The sequence below is a fragment of the Helianthus annuus genome, chromosome 14 (assembly GCF_002127325.2).
Source record: "Helianthus annuus cultivar XRQ/B chromosome 14, HanXRQr2.0-SUNRISE, whole genome shotgun sequence".
NCBI lineage: Eukaryota > Viridiplantae > Streptophyta > Magnoliopsida > Asterales > Asteraceae > Helianthus > Helianthus annuus.
This window is the reverse complement of record NC_035446.2, coordinates 95,426,641-95,446,317: the sequence shown is the minus strand read 5'-3', so window position 1 is coordinate 95,446,317 and position 19,677 is coordinate 95,426,641. Positions and strand designations below refer to the sequence as shown.

The window sequence follows — 19,677 nt, the reverse complement described above, 5'->3', positions numbered from 1 at the left end:
CATATTTAATAGCTTCTACATTATCAGATATGAATTTATTTAAAAACTGACCCGTTTGACTTTTTATGTTAATTATTTTGACCCGACAATTTACTAAGTAAACATGGTAATTAGGAGGTGCCCTTTTGAGGGACTATCACCTAACTAATTACAATTACGTATCCACTTTCATTTCGAATAATGGCCGGACCGATAAAGTTTAAACTAAAGGTCAAAGCGTATTTACGTCAACTTTGACGTTCGGTCTTTAAACATCTAAAAACCGAACTACAGAAGCTAAGTACACTTACACAAGGTGCTAGCACGAAGTTTGAACTGAGGAGGGTTTCCTTCTTGATTAGGAATCCCAGAGAATGCAAATAATTGAGAATTGAAGTGAATTTTGAAGTGTGCAAGTTCAAAAGCTCAAGAGTGAGCTCTATTTATAGTGAAACAAGTCTCACAAGATCACTCCAGGTCTCCCCTGATGTTCTAAGGGTGGTACATGTGTCCTACAGGTATTACAAAACCATTAGCATGCAGCTGGTTTCGAGAATTAGGTGTAGAAGGTGACAAACATGCAACTGTCCATTTTACTGCCCAGATACAGTCTTTATGGACCGTAAGCCTAAGCCCTTATGGTTCATAACAGCTTTTAATTTGTATCGCCCAGTTACAGTCCTTACGGTCCGTAAGCTTTAGTCAGAAGACAAAATTTTGAATCTTTTTTATATTTGTCCATACAACTTTTGTTACTTTTCAACAGTCCTTTTTGGGAACATGAAATCATTATAATAAGGTTCTGATTCGGATAAATTGTCACTCAGAGGCAAGGTTTTGCATGTTGACTCTTATATCCTTTCAAGGTAATTTTTATTATCCGACTAGGATTCACGACACGTGTCAATGCTTCATTGGGCAAAATTTTTGCAAGGTGTTACATTTAGCCACTAGAGCTACATGGTTTTAGCAATATCTATATATAGTATCCTTAGCTAATGAACTTGAATTGGTGACATCGTATGGTTGTAACTCAACGAGATATAGAATTGCCGCAAAGTTAATGGTTAAGATGTGGTTGTCTTCTAACAATAAACCCATCAACGGGAGTGGCTTAACTTTTTTTGTTGATCTAAAGGAAACTATAAGAGGTATGTTTCAAAACAATGTTATGACTTAAACTAATGTCTAATCCACCACCCAACACAATTGCTTTTAAGAATGAGCCTCTTGAGTGAATATTGATTTGGTATATGTCATTAACTTGCCAACAACCTACCTTTTAGGCTCGTTAGCTAACCCAAACCAAACCGCTCATTGGTTGTTCGTCGAAAAAAGTAGTGAACACTAATTTTGCGCGTAGTACACCTTTTCCACTACATTTGCGATGTAGTGTTAGGGGTTTGATTATTCCCATTTTATTATTGTTCCACTATATTCATTTCATTGATGAAGCGGATATCTAAATCCGCTAACCAAGAAGCAAAGAAGCATATATAGTAGCTCCATACAATAGTTATGATACAAAGATGGCTAAAAACATCTTGCTATAGTACCCAAACAATATAAGAGTCAGTATGTCAGCACTTCAGGACAAGCATTAATTTCTAAAAAGAACGGTCTAGGGAATTGAACGTCACCCTTGGAAAAGGTTAACCTGGTCTCTTTGACCAAAACTTGCATCATTGCACCTGGAGAAGGGAGGAAAGAAACTACATAAAAGAAGAAGTCGAGCTGGGCGCCAAGCTTAGCTTAGATGGGAGCCCCTGCCTATATAAGAGTGTCTTAGGCCCATTCGGTAAGAACATTTTGTTCCCACGCTTACACCCTAATCTCTCTCTACTCTCTAATTCCACGTTATCACCTCCAAACAACCAGGGTATGCTCTAAGGAGGGGCAATGTGGGCTAGGGATGCGCATGGTACCCGACTGGTACCGGAAAACGGGGAAAATGGGTACCAGTACCCGGTACCCGGTACCAAATGCTCATCCCTAATGTGGGCGCTTGGCCGGGGCACGCTTTTTCCAGGGGCATAGCAATTTAAAAATTCCCGGTTATATATAGATGTGAATGATCGTCTCGTAAAACTTGTTCAAAGTGATTTTCTTTTGTATCTAACCTGTTCAAAGTGAAAAAAAAATAATTTAAAAATATGATAGGTTGATTCTCGATTTGGTCTGGCAGATAAATGAAAAATACAAGTAATAAAAATGGCATCATGTTATTAATTGCATTTGAGTTGTAATATCTAAATACGAGGGTAAGGGGCATATATTTTCTGGCTCTGATGCATAACCTGAATCCTTAGGACCGCCTCTGCAGATAACAAATTACTTGTTCGATCTCACCTCAGAGACTGCAGGAGAACTTTTTCCTGTGATGAGACTAACGTTACTTTTGCTTCTTAACAGGCGCTTACAAGTAGGGCTGTAAACGAACCGAATGAACACGAACAAGGCCTTATTCGTGTTTGTTCGTTAAGAAAATAAATGTGTTCACGAACAATTCATGAACACTTACCGAACGAGATTTTATGTTCGTGCTCGTTCATTAAGGAAATGAGCGTGTTCGCGAACGGTTCACGAACACAAACGAACACAAATAAATTTGGCGAACGCGATGAAGGATAAAGATAGATGGCCCAGAGAGTAGCACTCGAACTTGAATGCCTTATTGTGTAACGGAGGTCGATCGTATTCGTGGATGTAAATAATGAGAAATGAAAGGGAAATGATGCATAAACAAGGTGAAAGTGGGTTTCCTAGTTTATTTTTTAGGGAAATAAAATAAATAAAAGTTTAATAATATAAAAAGCACAAATAAAATATAAGAAAATACAAAGATCTTCAATTAAAACACAAACATACGAACATAAACGAACGCAAATCAACGAATGTTCACGAACACCTTAACGAACGTTCATGAACACAATCGAATGAACGAGACCTCTGTTCATGGTCGTTCATATAACTAATCAAACGAAATTTCTTGTTTATGTTCGTTCGTTTATTAAACAAACGAACATAAACGAACTTACCGCCAAACGGTTCACGAACTGTTTGCTGAAGGTTCAGTTCGTTTACAGCCCTAGTCACAAGAAATCCAGCCTAGGAGACATCCCTCATCCACAACGGAGGTTAGGATCTTGATTACTCCTGTTTTACTATTGTTTCACTATATTGTTGATAGAGGGATAGGGTTAAAAGATGATAGTACTAGAAATCAATAACGATACATGTTTAAAAAATGAAGTCAAAGAATGTATATATTAATTATGATCAATGGAAAATAAAAACTATTAAACCTTTAATTATATATCTATAAAAAGTCTTTGAATGCAAACTTATTAACATATCATAAAAGGTTTTTTAATCAACTCTTATTATTAATTACTTTAAACGTGTGTCCAACTGTTCCTTTTTCACACTAATAATAAACTAATATGATCGACAATTGTACTTATCCATCCACACACTTTAAACACACATTGCCCACACACTTCAGTTCAAAGTTGTCCCTACGTGGGTTGTCTTTCTCGAGCCTCCAAGACACTTTTGAAAAGTCAAACATCCTCTCTCCCTTTGACCACGATTCATCTCACCTTTGTGGTGTTTTGACTTTTTATTGTATCACAAAACATGACCGACTTCCCTACCCATTAAACCTGTGTATAAATACAAAACTTCACATTTCATAATCATTATTCACAACCACTTAAACCAAAAAGTTCCAATAATTCTTCACAACTTCATTCAAGATTCACAACAACAACATCCCATATTTAGATTCTGTACTAGCTATAATGAGTGATTCTGAAAAGTGTATAGAGATTCCTTCATTTTTTGTATGTCCTATTTCTTTAGAGATTATGAAAGATCCTGTAATACTCTCTACAGGCATCACATATGATCGTGAATCCATTGAAAAATGGTTAAGCAACAAAAAGAATGACACTTGTCCCATAACCAAACAAGTCCTAACCGATATCGAGCTCACCCCGAACCACACCCTTCGTAGATTGATCCAGTCTTGGTGCACGATTAACGCCCCGTTCGGGTTCGAAAGATTTCCCACTCCACGACTTCCGGTATCGAAACCGCAAATCTTAAAGCTTCTACAAGACTTAAAGACTCCAAACTTGCAAATGAAGAGTTTAAAGAGACTGAAAACCATTGTGTTGGAGAGTGATATGAATAAACGGTCTGTGGAAGCCGTTGGAGCAGCTGAATACCTAGCTGACGTCATAACTAACCCTAATAGTACTAATATGACGTCATCATCTGCTGCCGGAGAATTTTCCGATGAAGCTGTTAGTATTCTTTATCATCTTCATATGTCCCAAACCGGTCTTAAGGCGTTGTTCGGAAGAAACGGGGAGTTCATTGAAGCGTTAACTCGCACAATGCAACGAACCGACAACGACGAGTCGCGAACATATGCAGTGTTGCTGCTCAAGTCGATGATGGAGGTGGTGGAGCCGGTTCAGGTCATGTCGCTAAAGCCTCACTTCTTCACCGAGCTTACACGTATCTTGGTGAACCAAATTTCACAAAAAACCACCAAAGCTGCAATGAAACTACTCATTGGAGTTTGTCCATGGGGGAGGAATAGGGTAAAGACAGTGGAAGCCGGAGCAGTTCCGGTATTGGTCGACATACTACTCGACAATACCGAAAAGAGGATCATAGAGATGGTGTTAATGCTTTTACACCAGCTTTGTTTGTGTGCGGATGGACGAGCGGAATTGCTCAAGCATGGTGCGGGTTTGGCTGTCGTTTCGAAGAAGATCTTTCGTGTTTCGGCTGTGGCGAGTGAGAGGGCGGTTCGGATACTTCATTCGATCGCGAAGTTTTCGGGCAATGCAAGTGTTCTACAAGAGATGTTGCAGTTGGGAGTGGTGGGGAAACTATGCTTTCTGTTGCAGGTAGATTATTGTGGGAGTAAGACTAGCGAGAAAGCTAGGGAGATTCTGAAAATGCATTCTAGGGTTTGGAAGAATTCTTCTTGTATACCTTATAATTTGGTTTCTTCTTATCCATCTTAGTATAGATGCATCAAGGATTTAAGGATGTTCAATTGTACATTATTTTACTTTATATGTGGTAAAGAACCGATTTTGCATCGTATCAAATTATGGAAAAAGAAGAAAGATTAGTTTGTTGTTCTTTTTTTTTTCTTGTGAAGGAAGATTGGTGAGTTATTGACGTTCTTGAAATTTGGCATCTGAAAGGTAAGGAGCATTTTTGTTTTAAAAAAGTTGTGATTCTATGGTTTATCCCCAAATTGGGATCGAAAATGATTCATAATCTATCCAACATAGATGCATAAGGTTCACTGATATACTAATTTATATATCACAACAAATATAACTCACTTTAATAGATATCAATTCTTTTATATTATTCATTGTCTAACAAACATGAAAATTGAGCCGACAAAAAATATCGCTAGCTAAGATGGCTAGGAATTAGTCTGGCACGAAACCTTTCGTAAACCACAGCAAGGACTAAAAGCAAACAAATAAAAAGCCAACACATCTAAAATCGGTGGCTAAGCCTTAGCCGTCGGCTATAATTTAGCTCGTATCCTATTTGTCAAGAAGAAGGATGGCCGATGCGAATATGCATCGACTAACTAGAGCTGAATAAGATAACCATTAAGAATCACTACCCTTTGCCTAGGACTGATGATCTCTTTGATTAACTGCAAGGGGCAAGCTACTTCTTCAAGATCTATGTACGATCTTGTTAACCACCAATTGAAGGTCATGAGTGAAGATACCCCAAGACTCCTTTTAGGAAAAGATATGGGCATTATAAGTTCTTGGTCATGTCGGTTGGGCTCACTAATGCACCTGCAACATTCATGGAACTCGTGAATAGAGTCTACAAACCATATCTAGATAATTTTGTCATTGTTTTCATCGATGACATACTTATCTATTCTCGCAGTAAGAAAGAATGTGAAGAGCACCTTAGGTGTAACAACCCTCAAAAAAATCCCACAATAATCCGTAATTAAAACCCTAAACGTGTACGACGAGACCCGACATGAAAAATGGAAAAATTAAGAATTTTATGTTTGTCGCAGGCCGCGACACACTCATAATGATCCCTCGCGGGCCGCAAGGATCTTGTAAACCGCCTGAGACACGTGTAGGACACGTGTCGTCCACATGTCAAGTCTACCCTTTGAGTCATGCCACCTATGCCCTAGTTACATAGTCTCGCGGGCTGGGATAGAATAGCCTTAGGCTATCGCGGGGCGCGATATTTTAGCTATATATTGAGCGAGCATCAGACATTCAACTTCGCTCAAAATTTTCTTTCTTTCTCTCTGAAATTCTGGTATTATACCCAAATACCTGAAGTGCCAAAACTCTGCCCGCAATCAGAGTGCTAACCGAATCACTGGTACGGTACCCTGTCCGATCGATTGAAACCAAATCAACGGATGTTTAAGTGTTGCCTGAATAAGGCTATACTTTTTCATTCATTGTGGGTTTTGATCTCGTAATCATCGTTAAAGTTGAACTGAGTTAATACACTAATACGAGTTACATTGTACCTAAAAATTAGAACTCATAACCAGGGGGCTACTAAACCAGATAACTTAACGATTAAGAAAACTTAGTAGTTTAGACAACTTAACGGTTAAGAAAACTTAGTAGTTAAGAAAACCTAACGGTTAAGAAAACTTAGTGGTTAAAATAACTTAACGGTTAAGAAAACTTAGCAGTTAAGAAAACTTAATAGGTAAGAAAACTTAACAGCTAAGGAAACTTAACAGGAAATGAAACTTAACAGCTAAATAAGTTAACCAGTTAAGAAAGTTAATTAATTAATCAGCTAAGTAAGTTACTTAATTAAATGATTAAAGTAAATTTTAATTAGTTAAACAACTAAGTATAGCAACAAAACGGTTAAGTAAGTTTAATAACTTAACATTAAAAAAGATATGCATGAGTTAGATAACATCTAAATAGTTACTAGTTTATACTAAATCGTAACCTATAAATTTCATGTTAAACTCAAATCGTGTTAAATATTATATTATAACTAGAAGATTGACCCGCGCGCGTTGTGCCGCCGCCAACGAAATTGACATGTTGTTGATCAGATTCACATTTGCAATGTGTCAAAGATGTTTTTGTCGGTTAAATCTGTATTACTATCTTTTACAAATAAGTAATTAACCAAATAATCTCAATATAATTAATGGTATCAATTTAGGGGTGTTCAAAACTGGACATCCGAAATTTTCGGATACCAAATTTCAGTATCCGAATCCGTATCCGAAATTTCGGATACAGATTCGGATAGTGAAACGGATATCCGAAATCCAACTTTTTTATTTAATTTTTATTATTTTTTCATATTCGGAACCAGATATTTCGGATAGTTTCGAATATCCGAATATAAGTTTTCGGATATTTCAGATATTTTCGGATATTTTTCACATATTTCGGATATTTTCGGATACTTCGGATATTTTCGGATATTCGGATATCTGAAAAAAATAAAAATTAAATTTTCGGATATCCGAAATATCCGAAAAAATTTAAAATCACTATTCGAATCCGAAACCGAAAAATTCGAATATCCGAATTTTCGGGTATTTCGGATTCGGATATTTCGGATCAGATTTTCGGATACGGATAGTTTTGAACACCCCTAGGTATCATAATTACTATGTTACATGACTTGTATCCATATAAATAATCTATTATATTAAGTTCCCCGCGTTGCGGCGGGGATGTAAAACCGTGACAAATAGCACTAATGCCACACTATAGCCAACGACCACCAACATTGAAGTTGCAGCGTCTTAACGTGGAATAATTAGACCGACATATAAACATAGAAAATAATAACTAACTCGATTTAGGACTCGAACGTTGTGACGAACTTATCAAACGGGAAAAATAGACGACGTAAACACACTGAACCACACACGTACGTTGCCCCATGTTAACTCGCAAAATTTAGAACAAAGCGTATAACAAAACATAAAATCGTTGAACCAGACACACACATTGTGCCGTGTTAAGTCGCAAAATTTATATCTAAACGTAAAACGAAAAATTTTGCAAAATAAGAAAAACATAGGGGATCAAAGCTGAAAGTAAAAAGGTTGTGAGGTTAAATTGAAAAAACTAAAAACTTTTGGGTTAAAACTACAAAATCAAGTAGTTTTGGGTTTAAAGGGAAACATCAATTTTTTTTTTGAAAAACCCCCAAAACATGGGGTACAACACCACCAAGGGCGCAACTTAAGTAGAGCAGGAGGGGGTGGCCGACCCCCCAAACTTTTCGCTCAGTAGTGGAGCGTATGTAGTTTTCGTATAGAAATTTTTGGTTAAACAGGTTTTTGACCCCCGGTTCTATAGAAACTTTTGGGTATATATGTTTTCGACCCCTCTGTCGGAAATCTCAAGCTTCGCCACTGAACACCACTAAGCATCATGTATAACACAACTATGCACAAAAAAACTCATTAAGCATCATGTACAAACTCATTATGCACAAACATTTTTCAAATTAATAGTATATAAATATGTGGGGTAGATAATATATAAGAAAGGTATATATAAGGAAGTAATATATAAGGAAATGTTTATCTAAGGAAGGTTTATCTACGGAAGGTGTATATGATTAGATAACACCTGAAGAAGATCTATATAGGGTAAGACATATTCCTTACCTATAAATAGAAAGATTATGATTCATTTTTTCTAGAATTTTCATTTTAAATTCAAACCCATACCCCCTACTTCAAATAGTCAACAACTAATCACTGAATGAAGGCTTTGACACGGTGGAAATCCCATTTTGAAAGGAAAAAAATAGGGAAAATTACAAAAATGTCAGTTGACCAACCATGTTTTCGAATTTGTGACGTTCCTGCGTCCGTGGACAGACCTCTGAGCATAGGATGAGTCGACGTATCATGTTGAAGAGTCCATGTATCACGCTCCTTCGGAAGAGTCCACCGACGCTTCGGAAGAGTCCAACGACGCTTCGGAAGAGTCCACCGACATTTCGGAAGAGTCCACTAACGCTTCAGATGGACATGGACTCTTCAACATGATACGCCGACTCATCCCATGCTCAGAGGTCCGTCCATGGACGTAGAAACATGTCAAATTTGAAAACACGGTTGGTCAACTGACATTTTGGTAAATTTCCCAAAAAATAAGTCATGAGCTTTAGGTTCACACATGTGTGATGATTCAAAGAATATGAAGAGTTAAATGCTTGGTTAGTCCCTGCGGTTTGCGAAAATTGCAGACTTGGTGCTAATGGTTTACTAATTACACACTTGGTCCCAGTGGTTGTAATTTTTAAACTCGAGTGGTTCTTAACACTAACCTTTGTTAAATTTTCCAGTTAAGTCTTTATGAAATGACTAAATTATCCCTGAGCAATTAAAACATAAAAAAATCCAAAAAAAAGGCTCACCCCTCACTATTCTAATCCCTCTATCTCTCTCTCTCATACACTCACACACACAGAGCTAATCCTTTCACGAGAACACATGATTTGATCGGAAACCTAAAAACCGGCTATTGATTCATCGGAATGAGCTGCAGAGCTTGTTCGGGTTGAATAATCATACATCTCGAGCTTGTTTTCACGCTTCAAGGATCGAAGATGCTAGATCTTAACGTCGATGCAGATAATAACTGTAATCGCAGTGGTTTCGAGACTAATAATAACAACAATGCTCTAGAAGACCGTCAATCGGAGATTCATTCCGGTGCGTCAGTTTCCTCTAGCGTGTTCTACTCCAGCGAGGATGATATTCCTCTACTCGCCGGTGACGGTGATATCGTTGTTGATGACGATGACTCTGTATCATACAACACTACTGATATTTTTGATCTGTGACGTCATTGCCGGAATAATGGTTGAAGATGTCTTTGATTATCAGATTTAGGTGAAGAAGAAATAGGCTGAACCCATAAATAAAGATTTAAATATTGTTTTAGTTACAAACTATTTTTATTTTTGTGTTTTTAATAATTAAGGGTACTTTGGTCATTTCTTATATACTTAACTGAAAAATTTAACAAAGGTTAGTGTTAAGGACCACCCGAGTTTAAAAATTGCAACCACTAGGACCAAGTGTGTAATTAGTAAACCATTAGTACCAAGTCTACAATTTTCGCAAACCACAAGAACCAACCAAGCATTTAACTCGAATATGAAATAAAAGTTGATTAACTGATTAGTTATAACAATAAATTGTTTGGTATTGAATCCACAAAACTGGCCACATTCAATCGAGTAATTTATTTGTAATATGTTTGATGTCTAGCTCTTGATATTTGAAGTACTATAGTACCTAATTAATTGATTGAGCAAAAATATTATTATATATGCTATACATGACCTTCCATTTAAAGAATACATTAAAGAGCAAGATAAATAACTAAAATATGAGATTAAATAAATTATAAATATGTACAAGGGATATTGTTGCCACGTGATTTATGATACTTTACAATGAAAACAAATCTAAAAATCAAAATAAATAAAGGATTATGGTCGCAAGCTTCTACTTACCAGTCACCTAATGCTATTGTTTGTGTTTATTATTCTATTTGTAAAAGTAGCCACCATGCAACTCAAATAATATATTGATCGCCTTTTTTATTATTCCACTTTATTTCCTAAATGTTCATATAGATACGTATAAAACTTCTCTACAGCAGCCTTACAGGCCATGCAAAATACTGAAAGCGGAACCATTAACTAGAAGTAGCAACATTTTATAATGAAAAGGCTTGGTGACTGTATTTCTCCATCAGAAATAGTCATTTTAAAGCAAACGAGACAGAGGGTAATATCACATAAACCAAATTAACGAGCCATCGAGACCGAACAACTACTCTTTGTTTCACTTAAGACTTACATTGGGTACACACCACCATATATTTCTTACTTTCACACTTAAGGTGGGACATGAACGAATAAATCAGTAAACGATGACCCTACAATTATTGGAATATATTGTATATTTTAAATTATGTAGATATATATATTTTAAATTTTGTAGATATATAGTACACACATATATATATGTTAGGTATCCTACGAAAAGTCCACTCTGTTAGAAAACTTGAGAAACATTCTGAACCATACATTTCCCTAAGTTTTTTGTAATATACACATTATAGTTTAAAATTGACTATACATATATGTATATTGTCAAAAATTGAATTATACACATATGTATTTAGTCAAGTTTAAACTATACATATATGTATATTACGGAAAGCTTAGGAAAAATGTGTGGTACAGAATGCTTTTTAAGTTTCTCAATTAGACCCGTGCTTCTCATACGATCCTAACTATATATAAGTGTAAGAATCAGGGCCGGCTTAAGCCCAATCCAAATAAAACCATTGCTTTAGGCCACCAAAATTTTGAGGCCTCAAATTTTATAGGGCATCATTTAACAAAAATATATATAGGTTAGATGTGGATATTATAATTGCTTTAATCAATGAAAGAGATAACATAATTATAATCTAGTGGTTAAATTGTTTGGTTTTCCCACTTAGGCTTCGGTTCGAGTCCCAACATCCACAACTTTCTTCCATAGCATTCATTTTTTTTTTGTCATCAATTCAAAATTTAATTAATCATATTTTAGTTAAAAGTTTTCTTGTTATCATCTGTTTAGTTTCATTAACAAATTCTTATATATTTAGCTAGTGTATTATTTTTACAAATATAAAAATGTAAATTAAAAGTATTAAAGAATATTTATGTACATTTGGTTAAAACTATAATCCTTATAAGTTAAAACATATTTAGGTGAATTGATTTTAATAAAGTAAATTAAATGTCTCTAAATACTTCTAAGCTTATAAATTCACTAGATATTATATAAGATTCATATATAAGTTTATTCTTAGTAATTTCGATATCAAAAGAAAATAAAAACAAAAAGGGCCTCGAATTTTTGTATTGCTTTGGGCCTCCAAAATATTTGAGCCGCCCTGGTAAGAATCAATTAAAATGTTACATGAGTAAATTACAAGTTTTGTCCTTTATGTTTGTCCCAAATTTCAGGCGCTGTCTTTTACCTTTAAAATTGATGACTTTTGTTCTTAATGTTTGAAAATGTTGCACGTTACGTCCTTTATGGCAAACCCAGTTATAATTTTCAGTTAAATTAAGTCATGTGCAGTGCACATGAGGGTAAAAATGGCATTTCACTTCCCACTTGTCTTTCCCCTTATTTAAAAAAGGTTTCAATTGAACGTTTATAAGATACTCATTCAAATTTGATTACTTTACATCAATAGCGCAGGTAAGCGAGCAACAAGCTGCGCCGCTACCCCTTTCTGAATAGCAAACCCTAGCCTATTAAAGACAAACCCCTGCCCCCCTGTTGATGAGCAACTGTTATGGACAACCTTGTGGACCCTAGTCAACAAACGGATAGCTTCTGGAGCTAGGGAGCCAAAGGTGTCGAAGGCGAAGGGGACAAATACATGTTGGTTATCAGCACATGCTTTAGCGTGTTTATCCACCTTTTTTGATTCTGCTTTCCTTATAGCTTGTCCTGCTACAAACCCGCTTTCCCTTAAACCAGCTAAGGGGGAGACTCCTGTGAGATCCACACAAGCATGTTTCCCTCCTGCCCAGCCAAAGACGAGCAGATCCGCTGGTCTCAGTGTAGATCTCCCTTCCATGGGGTCTGTAAGGAAATTCACAGGGGCCTCCTTCTTCGCAGAAATCCCCGCCCTCCTCAAGATGTCCCCCAAAACATCTCTCACCCAGTCATGCCGATATTTGAAACCAGGGAGCTCCTTACAATGAACAGCATGCTCCCCGTATTTATCCATGCAGGCTTTACGGCAGATTGGGCAGGTTTCATCTTCTGGATACATAGGGATCATCAGCCGGTATTTGAGGATAGCCCTATACTCAACAGCCGACATGCATTGCCCTAGCCCCTCGATCGGGATAACAGTTAAAAAGTCTTGCGCATGGGGGCCTTTCAAGCACTCAATCACCGCCTTCTGGCGTTGAGACAGATCAAATGTTTCTCCTAGACTCTGAGCGATTTTGTCAAATAGAGCATTCGCCAAAGTTTTTTGTGGCTTTGGGGGGGGGCGGTGTCCATATTAGAGAAACCGCCAATATCAAAGTCTGGAAGAGAGACACTTAAGTACTCAAGGGCCTGTTGGTAGTCTACATCAAGCTTAACAACTCCACTGTTCCGAAGGATATGGTCTTGCAATACATACGACTGAGCTCTAGACGCCACAAAAGCATAAACTCCAACCTCCCGAGCTGAGAGGAGGCCCAAACCACCCAAACGCATCGGCAAAGATGCCAAACGCCACTGAAGGTCACCAAAGTAGGACCCCCCGCAAACAACAATGTCTTCAATAGCCTCTCGGAGACCATCGTCAAAACAGGATACTGCATTTGCCATCAAGTGGGGTTGGCAGGTCCGCAACCCAAATAGTAACTTAGCTACCCCCATGCAAGATCTTAAAAGAAGAAGCTCGCACTGGGGGTCCTGGAGGCAGGGCAGGAGTTTCATAAGGTCAACCGCTGCCGATGCCCGCCGCCCAGCTAAATCCCCGATAAAAGCAGAATCTCGGCTAACCGCCCCCCCCAAGGAGCTTAACCCCCCTCTCAGGTCTACCTATCCCTCTCGGGAAAAGGCCGTCCTGATCCTTGAGACCGTCACATGATGGCCAGTACACTTCCGTTTTCTTAATATTGAGATGGAGCCCTAGGGATGGTCCCTCCGTGTTGATGATGTCCAAGGCTTTAGCAACTTCTATTGCATTACCTATAATCGTGCCATCATCCAAATACCAAGCATTAAAGGGGAGGTTACAGTGCTCCTGGACACGGAGAATAAGGGGGTGTAAGGCTAGGGCAAAGAGAAGGGGCCCCAATGGATCTCCCTGTTGCACTCCAGTGGTGGCCCCAATACACTCACTGCCAACATACAACCTAGCAGGTTGGGCGTACAAGAACTTGACCCACCGATAGATAGATGGACAACGTTGGTGGACCTGCTGGAGGAACGCTGAGCGGTCAACCATGTTGAAAGCATTGGTAAAGTCTACCGTAAGCAAGGCCATGGACCCATCTTCATGAAAAGAGTTCAGGAACCTGTTCGCACTATGAAGCACCGCCTCCGCCCCATTTGGTGTACCAACCCCGAATTGAAAATCCCCCAAATACTGGGCCATGTCCTTCCCAACCTTCTTCATAGCCACCTTAGAGACCAACCTACGCCAGATGCCCCCCACGGCGATAGGCCTAATACCATTATCAGGTTTCAATAAGGGGGTGAGGGGGGCTGAGGCCACAAACTCTGCCAACACTTTAGGGCAAAGCCCCTCAAGCCATAGGTTGACGACTCCAGTAATAGCTGTGAGTAGACCCGAGAAACTAACCGAACCCTCACAACCAATAGCGTCCAACAAGTGTTGAGCCCGCATCCCATCTCTGCCACAAGATGTCCCTCTAGGGAAGGATTGGATACATTTAAGCACGCAATCCTCTGCTGCAATAATAGTGGGTTGGGCAATAGGGTTGGAAGGCAATGATGGGGGTGGCACCACCGGATGTTTATCAATAAGAGCTTTCATGGTCGATTCTCCAAAAGGGGCAACCCCACCGGAACATAAAACTTTGACCGCCGCCGTAAAATGCCCATCCCTGACCTTCCGCAGGCATTGCTTGATATTGGGATCCTTTTTATTGTCTTCGCCCCTTCCGGAAAACCCCCTAGGCACCCCAACGTCCCCCCACTATTCAAGAGAGAAGAGACCAGATCTGTGAAACCAGACCCATCTTTCCACAATGCAAGCGCCTGCAAGATGCTGCTGCACTGCAGGGATTTTCTATTTCCTGATCTCCGCTCTTGCCTGGAAGAAGGCCTGACAACCCTCAGTGTACAACACGGCAACAAAAGCAACTGAACCCAATTTTCAACTGAGCCTGGAGACGCCACCACTTTACGTAGGGCACCCGTTAAAACCTGAGCGAACGCAAGTCGACAACTGGGGGGGATGCATTTAACGGTTTGAAAACGGAGGGAAAAAACACGCTCGAGAAGGGCAACATCGGTTACCACCCCTTCCGGAGAGAGTGTAAAAGTGTCGGCTACCACTTGGCATGGCTTCCTAATCCCAACAATGAAATCATCCACGTCCCCCGAGGTTGGAGCAAAAGACACCATCTCATCACCATGCTTGCACCCCCTACTAAGAGCATGCATAACCATGCACTCCCCACATAACCATTTGCCTCCTTCCCTTAGGACTTCCCCCACATCCAGAAAAAGATCCAAATCCTTAGTAATAGCCTCCTTCACATGAATCTTCCTGTTTTCAGTCTTAAGATGGGTGCTTTGCATGTGTTCAAGAAGGCGAAAAAACCCACTAGACCCCGGTTTACCATCCTTGCATTCGTGGAAATGCTTAAGGGGGCAAGCCCTTAACCCACTATCACACGCTGACGCCAACCCAACAGTCTTGACATTTCTACCTCTACGCGCGGGGGCCATGCGCAAAGCCAAACGCAAACAAAAAAAAACAACACAATAAACCGCTAACTCAAGGGGAGTTAGGGGTAAAAGAGAACAAACTCAGGGAGCAAAAGAAAAGACCCTTTATAAAACGGGGGAGGGTAGCAACCCTAAGTTGCCCACCCTAAAAAAAATGCCCCCTGCACAAGCGTGTCACCCCATAACAATAACAAAAACAAAAAGAAATAACAACTATTTATTAGTATTATCTCGGCTACCTTTTCCCTTTTTTTTTTTAAATCAAATCTTTCCTCCCCAAATCAAACTTTTTTTTCCCCAAATCACCAGATCCTAACAATCTTGAACAAAACGAATCATCCACTTTTGACCAGATGAAGATTGAAGAATTAGGGTTTTGTGAAAGTATTTAAGGTTGGTGAATCGAGATGAAAACCCAGCCAACTTGATACAAACCACCGGAATAACGAGGCCGGAAAACGTGACCCACCGGCGTATTTACCAAATACGCCGGAGAACTTGAACTCGCGTTCAAGATTTAAATTCGCCTGAAATTAATTTCGCCGGAAAAGTCACCGGAATGATAAAAACACAGAATCTTCAACAGAAAACGCCGGATTTCGAAAAAAAAATGCCCAAAACTTTCAGATCTCATTTTAAAAATGAAATGAGAAACCCAAAACTTACTTGAAAATGGAGATTAGAGGCAGTGATTTAACGAGAAATGGGGGCGAAGTGGGTGTGAAGAAGAGGGCAAAATGGAACAAACGTACGGATAAAAAAGAAAATAAAATTAGGGCACAGAAAGAAAGAATAGATTTCTTAAATTTTGAAACTGTTTGAAATTGGTTAAACTGGAAGATCTGGAGAAGAAGAAAGCGAAATATCTTTAAAGAAGAAAAGTGTGAACGGAAAAATGGGATCTAAGATAAATGAAAGTAAACAGAGGTGATTGAGTTTAGGGGTTACGGTGGAGATTTACGGAAAAAAGGTTTTAGAAAATAAAAAATTTATATATAAAACTCTCTCTCTCTACTCTCTCTCTAAAACACCCACCCTCACCAGTCACCTCCACCTCCCCCCACCATCTGCCATCACCCACTCCCACCCCGACACCACCACCGCACAACCACTGTCGGACCACCACTGTCACACCAGGAGGAGCCGCCAGATCCAAATTTAAGATCAAGATCCGGAAGATGCAAACTCAAGATCTAGAAAAGTGTGATGACGCTGCTGTGAATCAAGTGGCGACGTATGGCTGAGCTGCGGCAGAGTCGCGGCGTGGTAATATTGTAACTTCATTTCTGATTCTGTGGATGGATATAAAATACTACATAGAAGAAGATATTTTGAAATAATCTTCATTGCTAATTCAATATTTTGCTTTAGAGTTGACAATTTGAATCTAAGTTATTTACAATTTAAAGTGTTGGCCACTCAAGAAGCACTACCTGTGCATTTCCACGACGGTGCTTAATTAACTAGGGGCTTGTGGTCGGTGTTAGGCAGAGGGTAACCGTGTTGATTTTGAGAGAAAAACACATATAATACATATCATTATTGACTATTTCTGTGGGTTGGCCGTGTGGGGGTGGTGCAGTGGTGGTGTGGTAGTGGGTGGCGGCAGGTGGTCGGGAGGGTGGGAGAGAGGAAGAGTGTTTCAGATGAGAGAGAGAGAAGAGAGAGGGGGGAAAAATCAGATGAGGGTGAGAGAAAGAGAAGATACCTTTTATTTTTTGATTTTGTACAAAACAGCCCTTTATTAAAAGTTCTTTACACAATACCCCTAAGAAGGTGAAATTACCAAAATACCCTCATGTGTCTTGCACATGATCAGTTTTAACAAAAAAAATAATAATAATAAACTGGGTTTGCCCTAAAGGACATAACGTGCAGAATTTTGAAACATTAAGGACAAAACTCATCAATTTTAAAGGTAAAGGACAACGCCTGAAATTTGGGACAAACATAAAGGACAAAACTTGTAATTTACTCATGTTACATTTATCTTGAAGCGAAGGGTATATGTGTCAACAAAATTTCTAGCAATGGTTACTTACAGCAATAAACAATTACATACAACATAACACAAGATTCTATAGTGCATATTAAATGATAAGGAACCATATTACGCAACATATGAAAGCACCATGGTGGTCGCAATACAAGTCTTCCAACCGCATTCGGGCCAGTCTCAACGTAGTGCAACAGTGGGTGCTACTCGTGTCGCGTTTACTGGTGGCATGTTCTTCGGTTTCTTGTCCATTGTGAAGACCATACTGTCCGACCGAAAAGGATTTGAGGAAGTGAGGAGAACAAGGGCTGACATAACGGGTTAACCCGATCTGTTAAGACACGAACACGATAAGAAACGAACCTGAAACACGAAAACCTGAACACGACACGAAATCTTATCGTGTCAGATTTTCGAAACATAAACAAGAACCTGTTAATAAACAGGTTACACGAAACGACCTGTTAAGACACGAAAAAATTACCAACGTATCACAGACCTGTTTAAGACACGAACTTGACCTGTTATGACACGGTTTAAGACACGAACACAACCTGTTAAGACATGAACATGACCTGTTTAAGACACGAACACGACCGAGTTGGGGAAGCTGTGAACCGAATTGTGAATGGTGGTGTTTGTGAGAGAGATTTGAAAATTAGGATTTGGATTATGGAAAAAGAACCGCGTGTGTTTGTGTATAATTCATCCAAGGTCCCACGACTAATGACCCCATGTCTACACCCACATATAATATTTTTTTTTTTAATTTTTAGTTATTAACATGTACTTAACAGGTCTTAACAGGTTAACATGTTTAACCTATGCATGTCTACACCCACATATAATATTTTTTTTTAATTTTTAATTATTAACATGTACTTAACGGGTCTTAACAGATTAACGGGTTTTAACCTGTTTAGACACGAAACCTGTAAAGGTCTTATCGTGTTGACCTATTTTAGACACGAAACCTGTTAAGGTCAAACACAAAACATGATAACTTCATGTAGGTTCGTGTCGTGTTATCGTGTGCGTGTCAGAATTGCCAGCCCTAACTAGAGAAATGATGTCATTTTCGGCTTGAGGCGGCGGTGGTAATATTATTATTAATAGGAAATATGTGCTTTTTCCCCATGTCTATTTGAAAAATGTGTCAAAAACACTTCCCAAGCGAATTGAGTGTGACAACTGTCAAAAATCCAGGTATCCGTACAATTAATTAATATTCATTAGTGTTTAATGACTGTGCTTAATTACAACTGATGACTTAAACTGTTTTCTGATTTCTGTATCATACATACATGTGCATCACATATTACATAACGTCATCTCATTATCATATGCAAACTTTATTGACATACATGATGCACAAAGCACGGTTAGCACAGTTAGCGGATAACTCAGAAAAATGCTGACAATGTTCAGTACATAGACAGACAGTGTTTTGAGACCCTGTATGGGCCAGAGACTAAGTTTCACACTAGTATAGTGTGTAGGAAAGTAAGGATCATAAAACTGCTTCACTAGGTGATAGTTTAGGTGCCGGAAAGTGCCTAAAACCCACATAAAGTGCAGAATTCTGCATATTTCAGCAAAATTCAACATTTAAACAAGCTAGGAATGTGCAAAAATATGGCAAAATGGTCCTGTAAGCTTTCCTAAGTGTCGGGAATTAAAAGTGTCACAAAAGGGTACTTAAAGGACACTAAACGGAATAACTTGACACTTTAACGAACCGGTATCTAACCGAACAACCGGACACGACCCGAAACATCAAAATTATACTAGAAGCATTATTTTAGTAATTCTGAGCTAGCCATGATCCCCGAACACCCTAACACACTATATAACATCAAACACACATAAACACTAACTAATACACTTAAGATCTTAACTAAACATCTAACTAACCATTTAAACCCAACTAGATACCCCCCCCCCCTTGGGACGGTTATAAGGTGGTCCCACCACCTTGATCTTCTCAATCTTGTTAAGATCTTGCATAATCCCTAATGATTTAGTGGAAGGTATGGAAGTGTACTTAGGGAACATAAAACCCAATGGAAAATACTTAAAATTGAGATTATAAGTAAACATGATGGATCATTCTCACAACACACCCAACACCACAACTCTCTCCTTC

General features: G+C 38.8%; 1 protein-coding gene across 1 annotated transcript; it reads left to right on the top strand.

Annotated features, from left to right (window-relative positions):
- The first annotated feature begins 3,699 nt into the window (after window positions 1–3,699).
- Window positions 3,700–5,141, top strand: LOC110923308 (E3 ubiquitin-protein ligase PUB23). Its single transcript, XM_022167443.2, has one exon. It carries the CDS (start codon window positions 3,783–3,785, stop codon window positions 5,022–5,024), a length of 1,242 nt encoding a protein of 413 aa, XP_022023135.1. The 5' UTR covers window positions 3,700–3,782; the 3' UTR covers window positions 5,025–5,141.
- Window positions 5,142–19,677: the final 14,536 nt, after the last annotated feature.

Coding starts and splice junctions, on each gene's coding strand:
- LOC110923308 (XM_022167443.2), top strand. CDS start 3,783: ATGAGTGATTCTGAAAAGTGTATAGAGATTCCTTCATTTTTTGTATGT.